This window comes from Lonchura striata, chromosome 3, assembly GCF_050655825.1.
Source record: "Lonchura striata isolate lonStrDom1 chromosome 3, ASM5065582v1, whole genome shotgun sequence".
In the NCBI taxonomy this organism is placed as follows: Eukaryota; Metazoa; Chordata; class Aves; order Passeriformes; family Estrildidae; genus Lonchura; species Lonchura striata.
The window spans coordinates 67,192,204-67,211,872 of NC_140705.1; the positions used below are offsets into that span (position 1 = coordinate 67,192,204).

General features: G+C 35.5%; 1 protein-coding gene across 2 annotated transcripts in view; it reads right to left on the reverse strand.

Annotated features, from left to right (window-relative positions):
- The window catches only part of FMN2 (formin 2), a 162,496-nt gene that overhangs the window by 127,418 nt on the left and 15,409 nt on the right, over positions 1–19,669 (reverse strand). For both annotated transcript variants that reach the window (XM_077782126.2, XM_085576737.1), the window contains exons 3-4: positions 14,800–14,966; positions 1,356–1,503 (exon numbers count right to left, since the gene is read on the reverse strand). In XM_077782126.2, coding sequence (XP_077638252.2) covers positions 1,356–1,503; positions 14,800–14,966 — 315 coding nt within the window. The remainder of the gene's footprint in view (positions 1–1,355; positions 1,504–14,799; positions 14,967–19,669) is intronic.

Consider the following 19,669-nt stretch of genomic DNA (forward strand, 5'->3'; position numbering starts at 1 on the left):
AATTTGAAATGCACCTTTTGTTTTTTCCAATGCACAGTATATTTATAAATAGTGTGATCATGCATCCATTAGGTAAGTCTGCCAGCTGAGACATCTCTAGGAGTAGATGGCAGCGAATTCTACCACCACATATGGCAGCACTTTCATTGAATGCAGCATAAAACAGGAAATCATTGGTTAAAACCTGAACTAGCTCAACAATGCAGCACTGCAGAGTTCCACTCTCTGAATTGTGTCAGTGAGATGGATGGAGAAAAATTTCCTTGATCTCCAATAGAGTTCCTTTGGTAAAAAGCATAGCATTAAACAGAATAATACAGCAGTATTGCATTTTTGTTGGCATCACTTTTGCTTGTGAACACTGAAATAAGTGATACCAGTAAAAGTAAAATGTTGCCATGGTAAAAGGTGTCTGTGCATGAAATACTTTGGTCATGCTCCAGAGGAAGTGGCAGAGAAGTCCCAAAGAGAAGCAAATCTGAAATTAACTCCACCCAAAGTCTACAAGTAATACAAAGAGATCTGTTGAAATAATGACTTAACTCTTCAATTCTGAGCAATGAAAAGGAGGAATGGAAAGGAATGAAAAATTTGAGACTACCCAGTGGCTCTCCATGCACAGCATGGAGATGAATGCAGTCTACAGTTTTGAGAGCTGCTGAATACTAATTAATAGGAAGCAAAGCTTCCAAGAGCCTGTGGTATTTATGGGTCAACACCACTAACAGAAAACAGGCTTGAAATCATCTTTTAAATTTTTTTGTCAACTAAAAGGGAGTTTTTTTTCTTGTTTGGTTTTAATTATCAGTGTCAACAAAGCTCTTAAAGAGCATGAAGAAGACTACGGAAATTCATCTGGTAGCATAACCCCACAAATTTTAAGGTAAACTGACTTTGTAAACAAGTCTTTATTTTTTCAGATACATTTTTCCTACCCTTCTGTCAGCACAGGACTGCGGAATCTACAAAGGAATACCTTACACCACTCTAATAATTTTCAGTATAGCACCAGTTGACTGGCTTCTGAATTGCTCATATTTTTAAGAAAAATGAACTCATATCTCATAGCTAAGAAGGTATGTATACTGGAAAAGAATAAAGATCACAGCACCTGGCAAAATCCATTATTTAACAGATGCCAGGTACACATCTTGGTTGCTAACAAAAAGAATGCTCTTTTGGCAAATATTTTTTATTAGATTCATACTAGCTGACATTATTTCTGAGGCTACTCCAAGATTCTCAAAACCAGGTGTTTGTTAGTAGCTAAGATACTAAGTTTATATTTCAGATTCTAGAGCACAGCAGCTTCCTATATACTATACATTTATCTTTTCTGTATCCAAGAACTGTACCTTCTTCTGAACTTTTGAGCCTTTGTTCTTCATCTGGAGGTTTGGGTGGAGGCCACGCAGATGGAATTCTCCTTGGAAAACTTCCTTCAATGTAATCTCTTGAATGTGTGGGTTGGCTAACTGCAGCCCAAGTATAAAGCTGGTCTTGCTGTGATTAAAAAAAAAAACAAAAAAAAACAACCAGTGGAAAAGTTCATATAGAAAGACAAGGTCAAAATAGCTAAGCTTTTGTTTCCAGTACAAATAACTCAACATCCTCCATATCAAGACAGACTTGGTTTTATGCTCTTCAGTCTGATAAAGACTTAAGATAAATCTATATTAAAATAGTTTTGTTCATTAACAACAGAAAATTAACCTTTTCCTTTTCTACAACCCAACAATATGTTAAGATACAGTTCAGCACTTTTTTGAGTAAGAAACTCACACTTCTTTTTTTACAGTGATAACACACATTCTGTCCATCATGACTGCACTTTGTTACATATGGCCAGTTGAATGGCTTGGGGGGAAATATTTCTCCCCACACTGTACATAATTGTTTTACACCAAACACACAAGCAAGGAAAATGAACACAATTATTTCAGCAGAAATTAAACTGATATATTCACTCTTTGCAGCCCTATTTTTATCATTTTCATTTTAATATTTTTTGAAAAGCAGGTAAAAAAGGTGGATTTTCTTTTGGGGTAAAATGAAAAAAACCAAACCAACAGCTAAAGGTATTCTCAGTCCTTTGCTTAAAATTATATCGTTATTGCTCAACAGCTTTGAGTTTGAGTCTATGATTAAAAGTAGGACACAGTTTCTGATGAAAACTAGGGCAGACTTCTGCTTTAAGCTAACAGCAAGATTTTAGATGACCACAATTCAAGTAGTTATTCTTGTAAATATTCTTCTCCTAGTCTGCATCAACATTCACAACTTGTAATTAAACTTTTAGAATACTGTAAATTCTATAGAGAACATTCACAGCAATTGGACAACTAAATTTCCTGGAAAATTATCTGGAAAGATGCAAATACTGTAGCACAAAACTAGAAAAAAATCAAGTCACAGGATAAAAATACAGTCCTATCACATTAATACCTTCTTACAAAGATGATGTTCATTAGACTTCATCCATTCTACTGCTTATGTAAAAGCTGGTACTTATTTCATTTTTAGATTAAGACTATTAAAAAAAAAAAAATAGACAGATAATAAACCTTGAAGAGATATGCAGGAGTAAGAAGAAAATGCTGCTTGTTTTGGAATAATCACTATTCTAAGTTTCTACTTGCCTAAAAATAAATTGTTGTAAGAGTAAAAATGTTCCATTGGGAGCAACTTACATGGAGCAGACAAATGCTGGTAATAATGTAAAAACCTTTGTTTTACAGAGGGTGCCTCAGTCAGAGTGAAAGGAAGCTCTTTAGACCTTTCCAGTACGAAAAACATGGCAAAAATCCAGACACATACATTGACTTTAAATAAAGGTAAAAATAAATTGATAAAAAACTTAATAAAAAATAACATCAGGTTCTTTACACAGCCTTGAACTCCATGATCCTCGAAAAGCCTGTCCCTTAGAGTAGCATTTTTGTGCTACTCTATTAGAACATCTGAAAAGGCTTGATTAGTGCAGTCTTTTGAGTCACTTAATTCTTTCCCTTTGTCTATTTCCAGTTTTTTAGAGGACATATATTTGAGTTTCTTCCCAGTTTCCAGTACTGTTTGAGTTAGATGGAGAGGGACTTGTACCTGTGCATGTTGTGTGAAGAAAAATCCTGGATTTGCTATTAGTCATGTTCCTGCACCATTTAAATCTCAAAAATGAAGGGGAAAATAAAACTTGAAAAAAGTCATTGAGACAAACGAGAACAATGTTTTTGTTGCCCTCTCTAGCATCCAGGGAACACAGGGAAGAACATGCTCTGCACAGGGTTAACTGGCTAAGCACAGATGACTTTTAATAGGATTACATGTAGGGTTATAGGGCAGTAAAACAAAAGACAACTGACTGTAGGTAATGTTGGCATAACATAAATGAGGAAGACAAACAGTTAAACTGCTCCTGGACATGACATTTCACCATGCCAGTTCTTTAAGGATATAATACAATAATTTCACAACAGATTATTGAAATAAGATTAGTCTACATGAATCAAGATGTATTTAAAAAAAGCTCAGAATTATTGTACAGATGGTATATATTATGAAGGTAAGAAAATACAAAGTACCTATGTTCTTGCTGATATAATTTATGGCATATAAAATATGAGCAGTCATAAATTAAAGCATCATGCAACTTCATAAAAAACTCTTAATCCAACATGGGAGCTTTGTGAGTAAAAAAGACAATATTTTTTTTGTTTGCATCGCATTTGGGGGGGATTTCTTTGTTTTCTATTTAATACAGAGAAGAACAATACAATGACTCATGTAACGAAAATTTAAAAATGGAAATGTGGATTTTCAAAAATGCCTCCAAGGGACTTGCACTATAATGAAAGCATAATTATAGAGACAAGGTATTTAACAACAACTACTTTCAGATTACTTGCAAGTTGATAAATGCTATTTGAAATATGAAAAACCCTCATGCCCTCATGACAGAAAGGTAGTCTGAAGTTCTGAATGGCAAGCTGATAGTCCATAAATTACACTTGAAAAGGGAAAAGATTAACCCCATCTCTACTTTCATGCCCTTCAAAAGATACAAATTGTTTGAATATCCTAATTCCTATGTACTGAAGCTATGGTCCAACACCTAATCCTCTATGTTTTGTCTTTAGATCCTTGTCAGTTAATTTCTCATTTTTCAAATCTGATAATTTCATAAATGTGCATGATTTTTAGAACTATTTGAAGAAAGAAATATGTAAATCTGTGATGCTGAAGTCCCAAGCAAAAAACCAAAATAATCCAAATTAAAAAAATCAGATTTGTTTTTGGTATTAATAACTAAAAAGCAATTGTCCATGAACCATGATTTCCACTTTCAAATTTTTCTCCTTTAATCTTTTCATTTCAGAGGCAATTTTTACTAAATATCATTGTACATACAGTCAGTGAATATGCTTACCGTGATCAAGTTTTGGACACATCTGGAATTTCCCCTTCATCTTGCTCAAACTCCACTATTTAGTCTTTAAAGCATCTCTTTTGAGGGAAAAAAAAAATCACATACATGTTCTATAGTAATGAATGATCCCGGTCTTATTTATTCAGACTCGTATCTGAGCAGACGCTGGAAGCTTCAAGCTGCCTGAGTCCAGTGCACTAAACATGATGTCAAGAAGAGTTCTTGTTTCCACACATCCTTACACAGCACTTTCCACTGGTTCTTAAAAGTGCAGAGCATCTGCACATGGGCGAGGCAAACTGCCTGCAGGATCTGATGGTACCTAATCAATATACATTTTACCACTTATAGATGCTAGCATTTCAAATCACAGAGTCAGGTCTGTAGTTTAACTCACTCTCTTCCCAGACAGCTCTGAGTATGCACAGAGTATGCTTTTTTTACAACTTTTCATTCTCTAATACCACAGCATTACACTTCAACTATGTAATAAATTAAATATCAAATATTCTCTTCACTGCTCGAGCTGGAGATTCTTTCTGGCTTATCCTTAAAAATGGAAATGAATGTTGGAAGCTGCTCAAACAAAGGCCCCTAGCAACTGCCATGTAGGGCCATGAGTTAGACCTGCAGCAAACATCATAAGCCATTCTAGCAGGCCTGGACCTTTCAGAAAAGGGGTCGCACATTTTTCACACAGAGACCAGTTTTGTTCCCTGGACCACAGACTGAATTGCAGATTAGTATATCCCTCATTACAGGAATATAATATGCAACCTTGAATGTGAGCTATATTGCTTCTGGAGATATACAGGTAGTACAACCATCTGCTCAATGTCATTTAGTTTTTAATCAGCTGTTGATCTGCTTCCAGTTAAAAGAACAAAAACAGCCATTGTGAGAAAGGCTTAAGAGAGGTAAAGGAGATGGGATTGACAAAGCAATAGGTGTATGCACCTTTTCCCCAAATGGCTGCAAAAGCATGTATTAGATCAAGGGGGAAAAACAATCTTACCAGAAGCATATAGAAAATTCTCAAGGAAAAATGCCAAAGCACAGTCAGGTGGGAAAGGTGAGGCAGAAGAGCAGTGCAATGCTCTAGTATTGGGTAGCAGTAGAGGGAGGAAGCACTTTAGCAGTACCTCTAAACTTTCTTACATGAGAGCGCATTGGTACTAAAGTGCCTGCTGGTTCCGTATTGAGCTGTGATGTAATAGGGCTCTATTTTGCAGAACATTTTTTTAATAGTAAACTTGAAAATTTTTTCACTAGAACTATAAACATTTGAAGTTATCCCGAAAAGGGGAGAAGTGTTGGCATCTTCTCAGGCAAGTATAAATGGGCCAGGAGTAAACACAGAGCAGTGGGCATGAGAAGGTTCCTACTCATCAAGTCATTCTGGATGACATTCTTTCAGTGGGAAGAAGTTGAAGAATGAGGAGAGGAAAAAGTATAACTGCATTTAAGATGTAATGAGTAAAACTCATGGAGGAATTCCATTTTATGTTACTTAGGATAAGATGGGACCAAACTCCACAACTCGGAGGTGTTTTCCAGGCTTAGAGCTCCAAAGAGCTTGTCCAAATTTTTACATAATTTCTTGGCATTTAGTCAGTTACAAGTGTGTGGAAATAATTATTTTTTTTCCATTCAGGAGATTTAATAATTTTAGCATACAGCCTCTAAAATGAAGGAAAGTCAACTGCATGTTCTGCACTGCATACAAAGAGTTAATTATAGAAGCAAGGTTTTAGTTTGAGAAACTAGAGCCAGACTACCTCAAAATGCTCTTATCAGCAGGAGACTGCTTTATTTTAAGCAGCTTTTAAAATAAAGAAATCAATACTTTTAAGAATGGGGAAAGTGGTTTACTTTTTGAGGACAGGTTCAGTAACAAAGCTCTGTCTTGCCACTGACAGAACCAGAGCAGTGATTAAACATGGCCCTTGACTTGCGCTACCTTTGGCTGCACTAGTGAGCACAGATGCTTTCCAAGATTGGAAACCAGCAAGTCCTTCATAACACTGTAACTTTATCCTCATGAACTAAATTTGTACATAAGCATTTTACCTGAGTCAAAGGGTTTTATTCTTTTCAGGGAACCAATGCACCTCAATAATTAATTAAAAAACATTTAAATTGTCAAAAATCACGAAACATTTATTTCCCATTAAATGACTTCAACCTCCTCAACCAAAAAGAAAAAAACATGTTTGATCCCATCAAACTTCACTCAGGATTCATCACTATATCCCAGGAGAGGCAAAAAAGCTGACAGCCCTGCAGTTAGAGCTCTCACTGGGAAAGGAAATCAGAAAACTAAATTTCAGATTTTTACATCTATTCTCATTCTGTTACAGTGTTGTCTTGGTCTTCCTGTTCCCCAGTAACTTCTACATTTATCAGAACTGAATAGGTTTACCTAGTGAATAGTTGAAAGTTTACTGTAAACTTTCCTTGGGAAAAGGAGCAGTGGCTATCCTGCAAGAAAACAGGTCAAGATCTAGTCTCTCTGCACATCCGACTGGAACAGCCACTTGGAAGGCCAAATTCCAAGACCACCAGATTATCAGCTACTACTGACATGACCTGAGGGTTTGTCTTCTCATTGACTCACCAGAAAATGTAAGCTGAGATAAGAAGCTTTCTCATGTTTTCATTTACACTGACACAGTTCTTCCATAAGTTTGGACTCTGAAAAAATTGAATCCCGCAAATCAAACTGCTTCCTTAGAAAATTCTCTATGCGATCTGACAATGTAATTTTTACTATTGTAAGAACTCTCTGCAATATATATGCTAGGCAATATATATGCAAATTCAACCCTCAATTTATTTACAATTCCAAGTGAGAAAACACATCTTTTTATGACTGACATTCTGAAGAAAGAGAATTAATCTACAGAAAGTCATAAAATAGAAATATCTCTCGAGGTGACAGGCTGACCACCACCTTCATCATATGCACAATACTAAAAAATTTAAACAGGTGGTGTAAACTTAACATTCAGTTTATGGCTCTTGAGGCAATTCTTCAGTAGAACAAGCAAGTTATTAATGTTCATTGCAAAAAAACCCCCAAAAAACCTGAAAACCTAGCAACATCCTACACATAAAACATCTAAGTTGAAAGTGCATATTGTAGCATCACCACAAGGAAGCAGAACAAAGAAAGAGAAAGAAGAAAAGAGTAAAAGGAGAAGACCTCAGGGCCTGAGCTAACAACAGTAATTTTTTTTTTTTTTTTTTCAGAATGGAAGTGGGGAAGTAGCATAAGAACAATACTTCAACCTGTCCTGGTTTGTAAGATAAACTTGTATTCTATTTGCCATCTGTTGGAGGTTGGGCAGGTTTGTTATCTCTTCCAAGAACAATAGTTTGCTCCAAAGAGGTAATGGTTTGTTAATGGGCCATTGACTGATTCAATGCAGGGCTCGTAACGTAACACCATCCCATTGTGAGATGCTCCACCCAGAGGGGGAAGCCAAGCACTCTTTTATTGTATAAAGTGGTACCTTTTGGGAGACAGAGCAGCTCTCTCTTTGCAGGATTTCACAGAGAAGCAGCTCCTTCGGCAGGACTCCCGAGAGAAGCGGCTGGAGCGCGGTGAGGTGGCGGCGGCGGAGCTCGGAGGTGGCCCCGGCGCAGAGGAAGACCGGCCCAACTGCCACCAGATCTTCAGAGAAAACTATACCCTTCTAAAGATCACCACTTCAGCTGCAATTCATCAGCCACTGCAAGAGGAGCAGCTATCATTTCAACCGGACTGCTACCAACACCCCGAATCCTCAGGTTGTGGACTTTATCACTAGTTTTGTCTGTACCAATTGCATTTGCCTTTTTAAATTGTTATCTAGTTTTCTCCTAGTAAAGAATTGTTACTCCCATTCCCATATCTTTGTCTGAGAGCCTTTTACTTTAAAAATCCTGGTAATTCGGAGGGAGGGGGGTTACCTTTTCCATTGCACAGGAGGCTTTTGCCCTCCTTCACAGACTCCTGTCTTGTCAAACCAAAACACAACCCAATGATCAATCAACTGTTTGCATTGTGCTACACTCAAAAACATTCAGAATTGCTCACCACAAAAGACAAAGTATCACTAAGTGTGACTGGCAATGGAAGAGGAGACATGGGTGCTATGATTTGGCCAAAATGAACTGCTATGGCAACCTACACTACAAGCATTAAGACAGCAGATTAACCATCTGTTTTTTCTGCTCTAGTCCACAATTTTCACTTGTTCACTTTTACAGTCTTATTCACTATTAACTCCAATGTACTATGACAAAATCAAGTACTCCAATGTACTGCTCTGAGATGGGCCTGCATTCAGTCTTACATATATGTCCAAGCATTGAAGTATACTTGAATAAAGCTGCATGCATCGTTGGCAGCTATGTGCTGCAGTTTGGAATTAGAGTTCTCCCAGCTGATGTCAGTACTTGGGAAAGTTCTTTGCAAACTGATCACTAGTATCTTGGATCTCTGTCTTCTGAGAAAATAGTCTATTTGAAATCTGTTTGTCTATTAATTTTTAGACTGATATCAGCAGGGCAAATAAGTTAAAATTAAGTCAAGCCTTCATGTCACTAATTTCTCTTCCTTCTGGCTTGCAAAGTCCCACCATCTGCTCCTACTCAGCAGAAAGAAAGCAGCATCTTTATTTCCTTCGAAAGCATTTGCATCACCACAGGTGGCCAGGAGATAATAGGAAAACAGCCATTTTTTGCAGCATTTGCCATTCATGCTGTCTCTCTGCTTCCTTGGGGAAGCATTATTTCAGAAACAGATGACAGCCTAGTCATCTGTTTCTGAAATAATGTTCCTTTTTCCCAGGCATCATAACTGCAAATGGCACAAGGGGAAGTGCCTATCCCAAACTGTCAAACATGACTGTATAAAATCACATCATAACACAGAAAAAAAAAAGATATCATCCAGAAGACTTTATTTAGCCCTTTCATTATAGAATGTGCTGAAACTTAATCAAGAAGGCATTAACAGCTGTACTCAACACAGTAAGAGTATTAAATAGAAGCACTGAAAAGAGATTTAAAGATATAGCTAAGTCAAAATCAAATCATAAACAAAGAAAGATGAAATAAGATATTTTTTTAGTGCCACTTGAAAAACAGTCGTTACTGGACCTTTCAGTGTGAAATAGAGATTAAGTTCTTCAAACAAGGAATTCAGTATGAATATTAAGGTATGCTTGGCTTTCTTCTCAAAAGCACTTACAAAATTATAAAAGAAAGACCCTATCACAAAATTTTTCATTCAGAATTTAGGCGTTTTAAACCTAATGCTCAGAAACAACACAAAGTTACTTGAGAATCTTGTCAGAAGAAACGTAGGAACTTGCTATGAAAGAAAAAACTGCCTGTAACTTAAGTCTATACAGCGTGAACTGGAAAATCTGAAACAGGAAGTCATAATTACGGACTACACATCCACACTGCGTGTTAATTGCAACTTCTGGATAAAGTTCAAACAGCAAGTACTGTCAGTATTTCTTAGCACTGAGATGTTAAAGAAAGTTGCCTCATATTGATAGGAAAATGCCAGCTTCTTCTTTGTTATGAATATTTTTAATTCTAATGCAAATATTTATAGTTTATACACAATACTGATGGCTTGCTGAAGATAGTTATCTTATACCTTTGGTGATTTTTAAGAGAGGACCTAAGCAGATGAGATCTCTACTTATTAAAAACTGTGATCCTCCAACAGGAAGGAAAATCTTGCCTGTTGCTACATTCTTGCCAAAGACGCACCCTTTAGACATGTCAATTTCAGGATTATTTTACTCTACTAAGATAATATAATGAGGTACCGTGCTAAAAAGCTTAAGACTACAGCTGCAATACATGTAGGAAGGCAGGTAGCTCTCACAGTGACGAGTGAGAAGACAACGGGCTCAAGCTGCACCAGGGGAGGTTTAGATTGGGTATAAGGCAAGATTTCTTAATTGAAAGGGTAGTTAGGCATTGAACAGGCTGCCCAGGGAAGTGGTGGGATTGCCATACCTGGAAGTGTTCAAAAGGAATGTGGGTGTGGCACTCGGGAATATGCTTTTAATGGTGGACATGGTGGTGCTGGGCTAAAAGTTGGACTTGATGATTTTAGAGGTCTTCACCAACCCTAACAATTCTATAATTCTATGGTTTATGAATGGAAGACTTTTTAACAAGGCATGAATGTCTCGCATATCATTCACTCAGAAGATACTTTAATTTGGATCTTTGATTTTGATTTAATTTGATCTTTAATTTTAATTTGAATCTTTAGAAATCCTCTTGAATAACTCACAACTGCTACAAAGGGAAAAATTTAAAAGGCAATAGCTATTCTGTACGCTTTTACTAATCTAAGTTGCCTATTTACTTGCTCAACTTTATTTCTTAGTTAAACTCTGTTTTTATTTTATAAAATATTAGGAGAAGCATGAAAGATAGCCTGATGAGTAAGTTGTCATGACATAAATGAAGCAATAATTAGCAGCCCCCCTTGCAAATGGGAAACTAACAGCAAGGCAACATATGTCTAGACAGAGAACCTGCCACTGAACATTTAAGATGTTCTTTACACTGTAAGAGTAGGTAGGAAGAGCTATAACAAAAGCTTCCACTGCTTCTCAGTAGCCAAATCTTAAAACCAACAACCCTTGTCTATTTATGTTACTTTTAAAGCTTTGTTCAACTTATCTTTTTCAGCCTAATCTTTTATTCTGGGCAACTGCCATCAGCTGTTTCAAAAGAAATAATTGATAAAACAGGCCAAGGCTGAACATGCGAGTTTTCTCATAAGTTCTTAAAACAGTTCTAAAATTTCTGTCCTTTGGGGTAATTTGATAAAAAGTTCAGAGATACTTCATGAACATGTCATGTCCGATCATCATTAAAATCTATCCAAAGACCTGAGTAATATATAAGCCTTTGGGAACTGGACACTATCCTCAGCATAAATGTGGTGACAGCTGTTAATTCTCTGAAGATTTGTGCTCCAATTTGGCATTTGTTGATCCATCATGTTTGCCATATATGAAAAAAGGAGTAAGCATCACATCCACAAACCGTAATGTACACTAGAGACACAAGTGCCAAGAAGTTAAATGAAACTGGATTCTAGGAGCCATTATAAAACTAGCCCAAGAAACTAAGAGCTGTGAAAGTTGTCTTTCTTTTTAATGTGCTGCTTAATTTCAGCCAGACAAAGGGGAAGAGAAAGAAATAGGATCCAAAAAGAAATCAAAAAGAGGGCATGAACTATTTTTTAATGGCCTATAGTGAAGCCTGGAATATCTTGGGAGAAAAAAGCAAACCAGATCTCTTGCATTACTGGAAAAACAGACAAAAGATTTGGACAAACATTTCTAAGACAGGGAGACGTAGAGGTGACCAGCAGGAATGAATAATAAAGAAAATAAGAATATAATCAAAATGTATAATCGCAAACATTTAAAGAGATTTTAGCATTAGCCATGTTAAATTAAATTCACTAGAGGCCATCCAGAAAAGGGGATCAGAGTGAGAGAATAGGACTTTTAAATAATCTGTTTATATTCATCTCAAGCCATGAGCAATAGATCATAGAGTGAACAAAACTTACTGAATTGTTTTTATAAACTGTAACCTAACATCTTCAAAAAATAGTCTGTGGCACCACACTTAAGTAAAAAGAGAATAATGGATTTTAATCAATTAAAAAAATAGTACTTTAAAGTTCAGAAATACAAGGGATAAGTCACAAAAGGAGAACAGGATTCAAAGACTGGTTTCAGTGGAAAAAGTGTTGGAAATTCTGAAAAAAAAGTTTCTGAAAGAGTGATCTAAGAGACTTTACAAGCACCAGACTAAGATGAAAATCAAGATAGCCAAGAAGTAACACTAAGGAGCAGGCAAGCACCTTTGTGAAGAAGGAAGGAAGGCCAACAAGGTGGCAGGGGACCAGGACAGGGCTACAGGAGCTTTGCTGATGGCAGTTTCAGCTAAGTGAAAAGAACATCAGCCAAATTGGAGGAACTCCAAAATTGAACTAGGGGTCTGATGAACTCAGAGATGAACTAAGAATATGGGTCTGGCTCTGCTCCTTATTTTGGAGTAAGGTCAGAGAAGATGTACCTCTTAATTCTAGATAGGTGAAATTCAGGTATTAAGGCTAGTCCTTAATTAAGTCCTGATTCTTATGTCTTTAAAATAAACTGTTAGATTAACATTAAAGTTTTGCTCTAATGAATTTTAAAAATACAAACAAAGAAAAATGTGAATAGGAAAAAAACCCCAAAGTACAAACATGGAGGGAAATGCAAGAGAAGACACGACTAACCAACCTTACATATCCTTTTAAAAGTAATATTCAGCATCACCATAATGTTTTTCAAGCTAATTTAAAAATATTTAATGTTTAAAATGTTTAATTGTTATGTTAAACACAACAATTAGCATTTATTTCTGTAAAATACTTTAGATTTACTCTAAGAAACAAGGAGATGCACAGTTTTCAAGTTTTCAGCCATGACAATTTATAATGCAAGTTCTAGATATTTTTGTTTTGGAGAACGTGTAATGCATAAACTGATAGGTGTTCCTGTACTGTCCTTGGTCACCAAGGCTGGAGTAGAAACATATGCCAAAACTCAGCATCAGCAGCTCTCAGCTCTGAACCACGTGGAATTCAATTATGAGGTCTGGTGTTCAAGAGAGCTGTATGCTCCTTTGAAGTATGATGAGCTACTGGTTACATAACAGAGCCATACACTACTTCTGTTATTGCTTTACCAGGAGTGTAATCTATTTAGGGGATTTATACAGAAAAATAGTCACAGAAGCTGTGATATCTGTGGCTTACTAATAGAGCCAAATTAAGATCACTGCTAATCCAGCAACATCTTAAATTTTTGACCTTGACAGATGGGTGATGTGGCACTAGGCTACTACTATGTACCTCCTTTTCAATGTGTTAAACAAAAGATAACCAAAATATCTTACTCAGAAAAAGCATGGTATATCAATTTAAAAAAAGAGTATTTTCCATTTCTTTGCAAACTTTGAATTTGATAAAACATCTATTTAGAATGCAAAGGAAGCTTTTTAAAAATATTGTATTCAATAATCTAAAGGGGATTGCTGAATATATGGTAACAGCAGAGAAGTGGAAAATACTACCTGACTCTTTTAAACAACCTGAAAAATAAGAAGCTTGTCTTTTCCAGTAACTTTTATCAGCATATTTTACCATAAGCACTTTCAAATGCTGTGTGATTTTAAGTTGCCTGAGTAACCCCAGTTTCATATTTAAACTGCATTTTTCAATTAATTTCATAAACCACTGAAAAAAAATGTTTTAAGTGTTGCATCTTAAAGAAAAACAAACAGTAACACCAAAGTCAAAATATAAACATATAATATTGTTTGAGAACTTTGTAGATCAACTGGGTTATTTAGGAAAGCTTGTATAAGAATTCATTGGAGAAAAAATATTCTTGCAGTTTTCCCTTTTCCAGTTGTGTTAAACTATTCTTCAGGAAAGATGAGAAAGATTTAAAGAGTTAAGAAGTAATTATGTTCTCTCATATCTATACCAATCCTTTTTTGAGTGTCTGTAACCAAACTTCAGCTTAATGTGTAGAGTAGGGATGATCCTATCTACTTAATGTCTTGCTGATATAGTTAATATTTGTATACTATTTTGAAGCTAATTGGTAGAGAGAAAAACCCTAATCATCTTTAGCCACATAAAGCAGTACAAAGCACCATAAGTTACTAGAAGATCCTAATGTTGAATTCATTATCCAAGAGAAAGAAAAAGGATGTAAGGTTATGTCTACACCCAGGTTTGTAACAGTAGGCAACCACCCGGCCAGATAGCCCACAGGTACAGATAACACTGTAGCTGGAATGTCAGCATATTTGCATAAACCCCTGTATTATTTTGTATCAAAAGTATTTTCAGGGGGAAAAAAACCAACAACAACAAAAAACCCAACAACTTAGTATAGGCATCTAGTTTGTGTTCTGTAAAATTTTGTGACATGCTGTTTTATGTTTTTCCTTTGACTTATATTTTTTTAGGTGAAGCAGCTATTGATGGAAATCTTGGTAGTCAGAGTGCCTTGATTCAAAGAAAACAACCATGAAAACTGAAGATGAAGAACAGGCTAAGATAATGACTTTAAATTTATGAAATCAAGTTATAGAAGAACATGCTCATGTGGATACAAAAGTGTACATACCTTAGCAGAGAAAAACAGCTGGTCACTTTCCTAAGGGCAATTTTCATTAAAATGACAAACCAAATTCTTTCAGGAGGGAAAAACTATTAGGAAACCATGTCCTGCTTCACCAAAGAGGCAAAAGATGAGTTTTTCAGTACTTACATCAAATGTGGGTGTGCTTTGCTTGGCACTCTGGTTACATGGCTCTCTGAAGCAGTCAGTGAATGGAAGCAAAAGACCCATTGCAATAATGCGAGAACAGAATTTTTCTGCTTCTTCTTGTGGTGCATTTTCCTGCTGGCTGAAGAGCTTTTCCAGCAGAGTTCGGCCTGCCAGAGTGATGAGAGAGCAATAAAAATTTGTAGTTATGTGCAGGACGCAAGTATTTAGACATTATTATGTGCATTGAAAATCTGAATCATTAGAAGTAAAAAATATTAGATATTCTTAAAAATTTATCTGATAGTAAGTCTTTGATAGAAAATATTTCTACATAAGATCTTAAGTGATCTGAAGCCTGATTAATTAGGATCAAGAAATTTTTTTTAAAAATATATGTATATATTATATGTGCCAGCTCCACTGTGAAGTAGGAACAAAAACCATGAGTAATTATAGCATCAATTTCCTATACAATTGTTCTGAAGGGAAAATCAAGATATTAGCAAGAGATGAAACAAGTTCTTCCAAAGATGTCACACAAAATTAGTACGGAGTCTATCCTGTCAACTTCTGCCATGAGCCTTTGTTTCTTGAAACATAAAATTGTCATAGTTTTGAGAACTTTTGCTGTGTTTCTTTGGAAAAGCTCTCAGTAAAAGAATAGTAACAAAAAACTCTCATAACTATTCTGTGTAAAATTGTATCATATACAGCTCCAGAGTGGTGGAGTGCTCCAAACTAATGTGCAGTGTCACAAGCAGCAATTCAGAGAAGTAAAGTTTATAAAGAGCAAGAAGATACTTATTCCTCTTATAGGGCCAGATTTCTTGATCAAAGTTTTTTCTATTGTTATCCAACCATAAAATGAAAGGAAAGCATATGTTATATAATGTATAAGAGGAGGAAATCTTAGTTTAAGATATGACAATGCTTTGTGAGTTTAGCCAGAAATAGAGTATAAAAATTAGTTACATATGCAGGTTGCAATAAAATCTACATGGTAAGAATATTAAACTCTAAAATGTCAGATGTATTAAGACGCCAATGTTTAGATTCACATGATATGGAAAAAGAGATGAAATAGATCTACTGAAAGAGAAAAGACAAACGGAATAATAAAGTTAATTGCATGTTTGAATAAAAACTAGCTGGGAATACAGCTTGTACCTAGGTAAGTTTCTATAGCCTGTCTTTCCACCCACTCATTCAAAGCCAAAAGTATTTAAATAAAAAACGAAAACCAAAACTGTCTTAAGAAAGCATTTTAGTGTAATTTAGTATAATAACAATAAAATTGATAATTATAATTCTACTGGTTTTTACATGCAAGATTTCTGGTTGAACATTGACTTTATTCAAAATGCAAAATTTCCCAAGCTTTCTGAACATACTAAAAAGATTTTTCTTTTAAACATCTGGAAGCAGTTTTAAAAGGATACTGTAAGTCATTTTTGGCCAGAAGTTTCTGTAATATTTTAATTTCATGCGGCAATGCACTCTAAAATAAAAAAATGCATTAAAATGTTGGAAGTTGTTTCTAAGATTTTCTTATCCACATCTAACAATCTGATAATTACCTGATTATTAGTCCAAGTTTGCTAGCCCTATATTAGACAAAATACAATACATCCAAGGGAATAAAACATGAGATAAGCTATGAGATAAACTTGTACAAGACATAAATTTTGTTACCTTTGCCAGCTAGTTTACCTCTATTCTTTAGCCACACCATCTAAAAAGCAATGCCAACAAAACTGCATAGTCAGCATATCCCTCTATCAGAGTTCAGCTGTTAATTCTTTAAAATAATTTATTAGTTCAAGGCATCCTTCTTGCTGGCCACAGAGGATCACTTTGCTCACACCCAGAAAGAATTATATAAGAAAATTGCACATTTCTGCATGCTATGTTATATAGTAGCCTGTCATCCATGACTACTGAATGTCAGTTCATAGATTTACTTTCCCCCCCCCCGCCGTACATTTCAACATTTAAATAATCTTGTCATGTTTAGAGAGTCTTCTTGTGCTTATGCAGAACCAGAATCACCCCTTCCTTTTGCTTTGGCCTAATTAGCAGCTAAAATATCTGTAAATTACAAAACAGGATATGAAGCTTCCCCCTCTTAATTCACCCAGTCATTTGCTAATCTTTATAGCGTTTAACTGTCTTGCTCAAGTTCAAATACATTGCTCAGCATCTTAATTGCTATTCATTTGGAGTTAAATTTTCATAGTAGTTTTTAAATATTTTCTAAAAACTTTATTATTCAAACAACAGAAAATAAGTATATGTAAAACAGAAAAATAAGAAAAATAAACCAGAAAAATAAACCAGAAAATAAGTATATGTGTAAAAAAAGTCATTAACGAATTTAATTAATTCAGATGACAGTAAGAGAAGTTATATAATTTTGTCCACCTGAGCACGTAGTCTTGGAATAAATAGGATAGTAAAAATTATTTAATTATATTAGGAAGTGCTTCTTAAGCTAGAAGAATCAACAATTTGATTTAAACTGATTTCAGGCTAAATTTCAGTCAACTAGTAGTTCAAGATTGTAAACAAGTAGTTCAGTCAATTGTAGTTTAAGATTTTGAACTACAATTGTACATTGTTAGTTTATAAATAAAACGCAGCAGCAACAGCTTTTGGCCTCAGACACCTTAATCATTCATGAGGTAATTACATGAAGTTATACCTTCTGGAGGTGAAAATGTTTGCAAATAATCTGGAATAATTAAATGGTGAATAATTTGATAATTATTAGATGATCAGCTGATTTCTGCTATGGGTTTAAATGAAATAGCAAAAAATTGCTCTTGACTGCCTTTACCTGCCATGAAAACAGTAAAAATTAAAAGCAAGGTCTCTGAGATCTCTTTTTTCCCTGAAGAGGTTAAATTACCACTGTTCATGTTTTAAACATTTATTCCTAGAAATCCCAGGTCATGAAGTTCTTGAACCCAATTCTTACCTTTCCCCTAATTATTTTCGCAAGGCGTGGGAAGCATACTAAATTTAGACTTAGACAAGAACTTCAGTTTTAGATCAAATAAGTATTCTGAGGACCCTGTCAAAGATCTTCAGCAAGTAAGATGACTATAAACTCGGAAGATAATTTTTAGGAGATTACAATAACTTATTAAACCCCAGTGAAGGATAAAAAGACTTTTATTCTGTTGCAAAGGATTACACAATTAAATCAACTAAAAGAATGGGAACATGTGATTAAGTCTGGAAGTATCATGTGTTCTGGCCTTCTGTGTATATTTTGCTATAATTTTTCTACTGTGACTCATGCAGAATTATCTGGCCCAGTGTTGAAGTTTCTTGTTCTCCACCTTTATATGACTTGCCTCTTTCCCCTATTCCCATGAAGATGAAGCACTACTGATTTTGTCTCCTCCACTATGACATAACAGGTACTTATCCAATCCCTATGATCAAGAATTGAACACCACTGTTCCTGAAAGCCCCCTCTGTAGAATATGTAATCTATTCACTACTGAATGAAAATTCACATGTTCCAGTTGGTTTCCATTCATACTGTCTTCCTATATGAAAAAAATATGGGTAAAAGAGTGTCCAGTATTGTCCACAGAGAAATACAAGCAAACCCTTACTCAATTAATTCACCTTATAGATCTTTGATATGCTCAAAAGACTGGCCTTTCAAAGAGCTACAATGTGAGAAAAAAATCCTTAAGAAGCAGCAAAATCATAAAAATGTTGTTAGGTTTGAATTTGCTTAATTATCAAGGGGAAGAAGAGACATGAATGGAAGTGAAAATAGGAAGAAAACTGGAGTTATACTCATACTGCAAACACACACACATGCACTGAGGCACTGTGCTGCAGCAGAACTTGCAATAATGCTTCCCTGAGGATCTTGCTGTTATAACCTCACATTTATATTTAAAGATGTTCTTCTATCCTCCTTATGCTGGATTTGCAAAAGCCCGGAAGCACGGCTGTCAGTGAGCTGAGACTAATGATCAAAATACATTAAACTCCAAAAGCTCCCCCTTCTGCCAGTCTCAGTGACTGTCTCTCCAAAAAACCAGAGCACTACACCACACTTTCACCATTAACACAGCAGCTGCCTCAGTACATCTTAACCTACACACACACTGGAGACAGACTTTCCATTTTTATTCTTCCCAATGCAGAGTGAATATAACACCAGTTCTGAACACCCTATTTAGTCCCCTCAAGATCTAACATGGCTTGTGCACATACTGCTCACATCTTCAAAAGCTGAAATCTGCTGGCTTCCTTTTCCCCAGTTTACTCCTCCTTTTGTCCATTTTAGTACGATCAAAAATGCTCACACAGCAAAGTGATTTCATAAGCTTTGCAACCAAATGTTACATTGGCCTTGCTCTATTTTTGGGAGACAGAACAGGAAACAAAGGGAAAAGAAGAAGGAATAGACAAAATGGTTAATTTCCATTTACAATATTTTCTTTTAGTCTTGCAAAATCTGAAAAGACAATTGTAGTCTTCTTATGGCTTCTCATTCAGAAAGGATTTCAATTATGAAAATAGTTTTATAAACAAAGAATAACAACAAACAAAAACACCCAAACTAAAAACAGAAAATAGGAGGGAAAAAGAAGAAACTGCATTCAAAAGTTAGGAAATGCTGCACTTCAGCTATCTGCTGTTCCATATTAGTCTAATTCCAATTCTTTATCTCCTTTTCTATGTATGCTGGCAGCAAGGTGGCAGGTAACTCAGGCCTCAGTCATCTGGCAAAGCACCTGAACAGTGCAGCACCAAACATGCCCCAGAGCACCAGAAGAGAGCAAACATGTCAGAGAGACAAAAATATTGCAAAGATGTTCATATTTTTAGCCAAGATAGC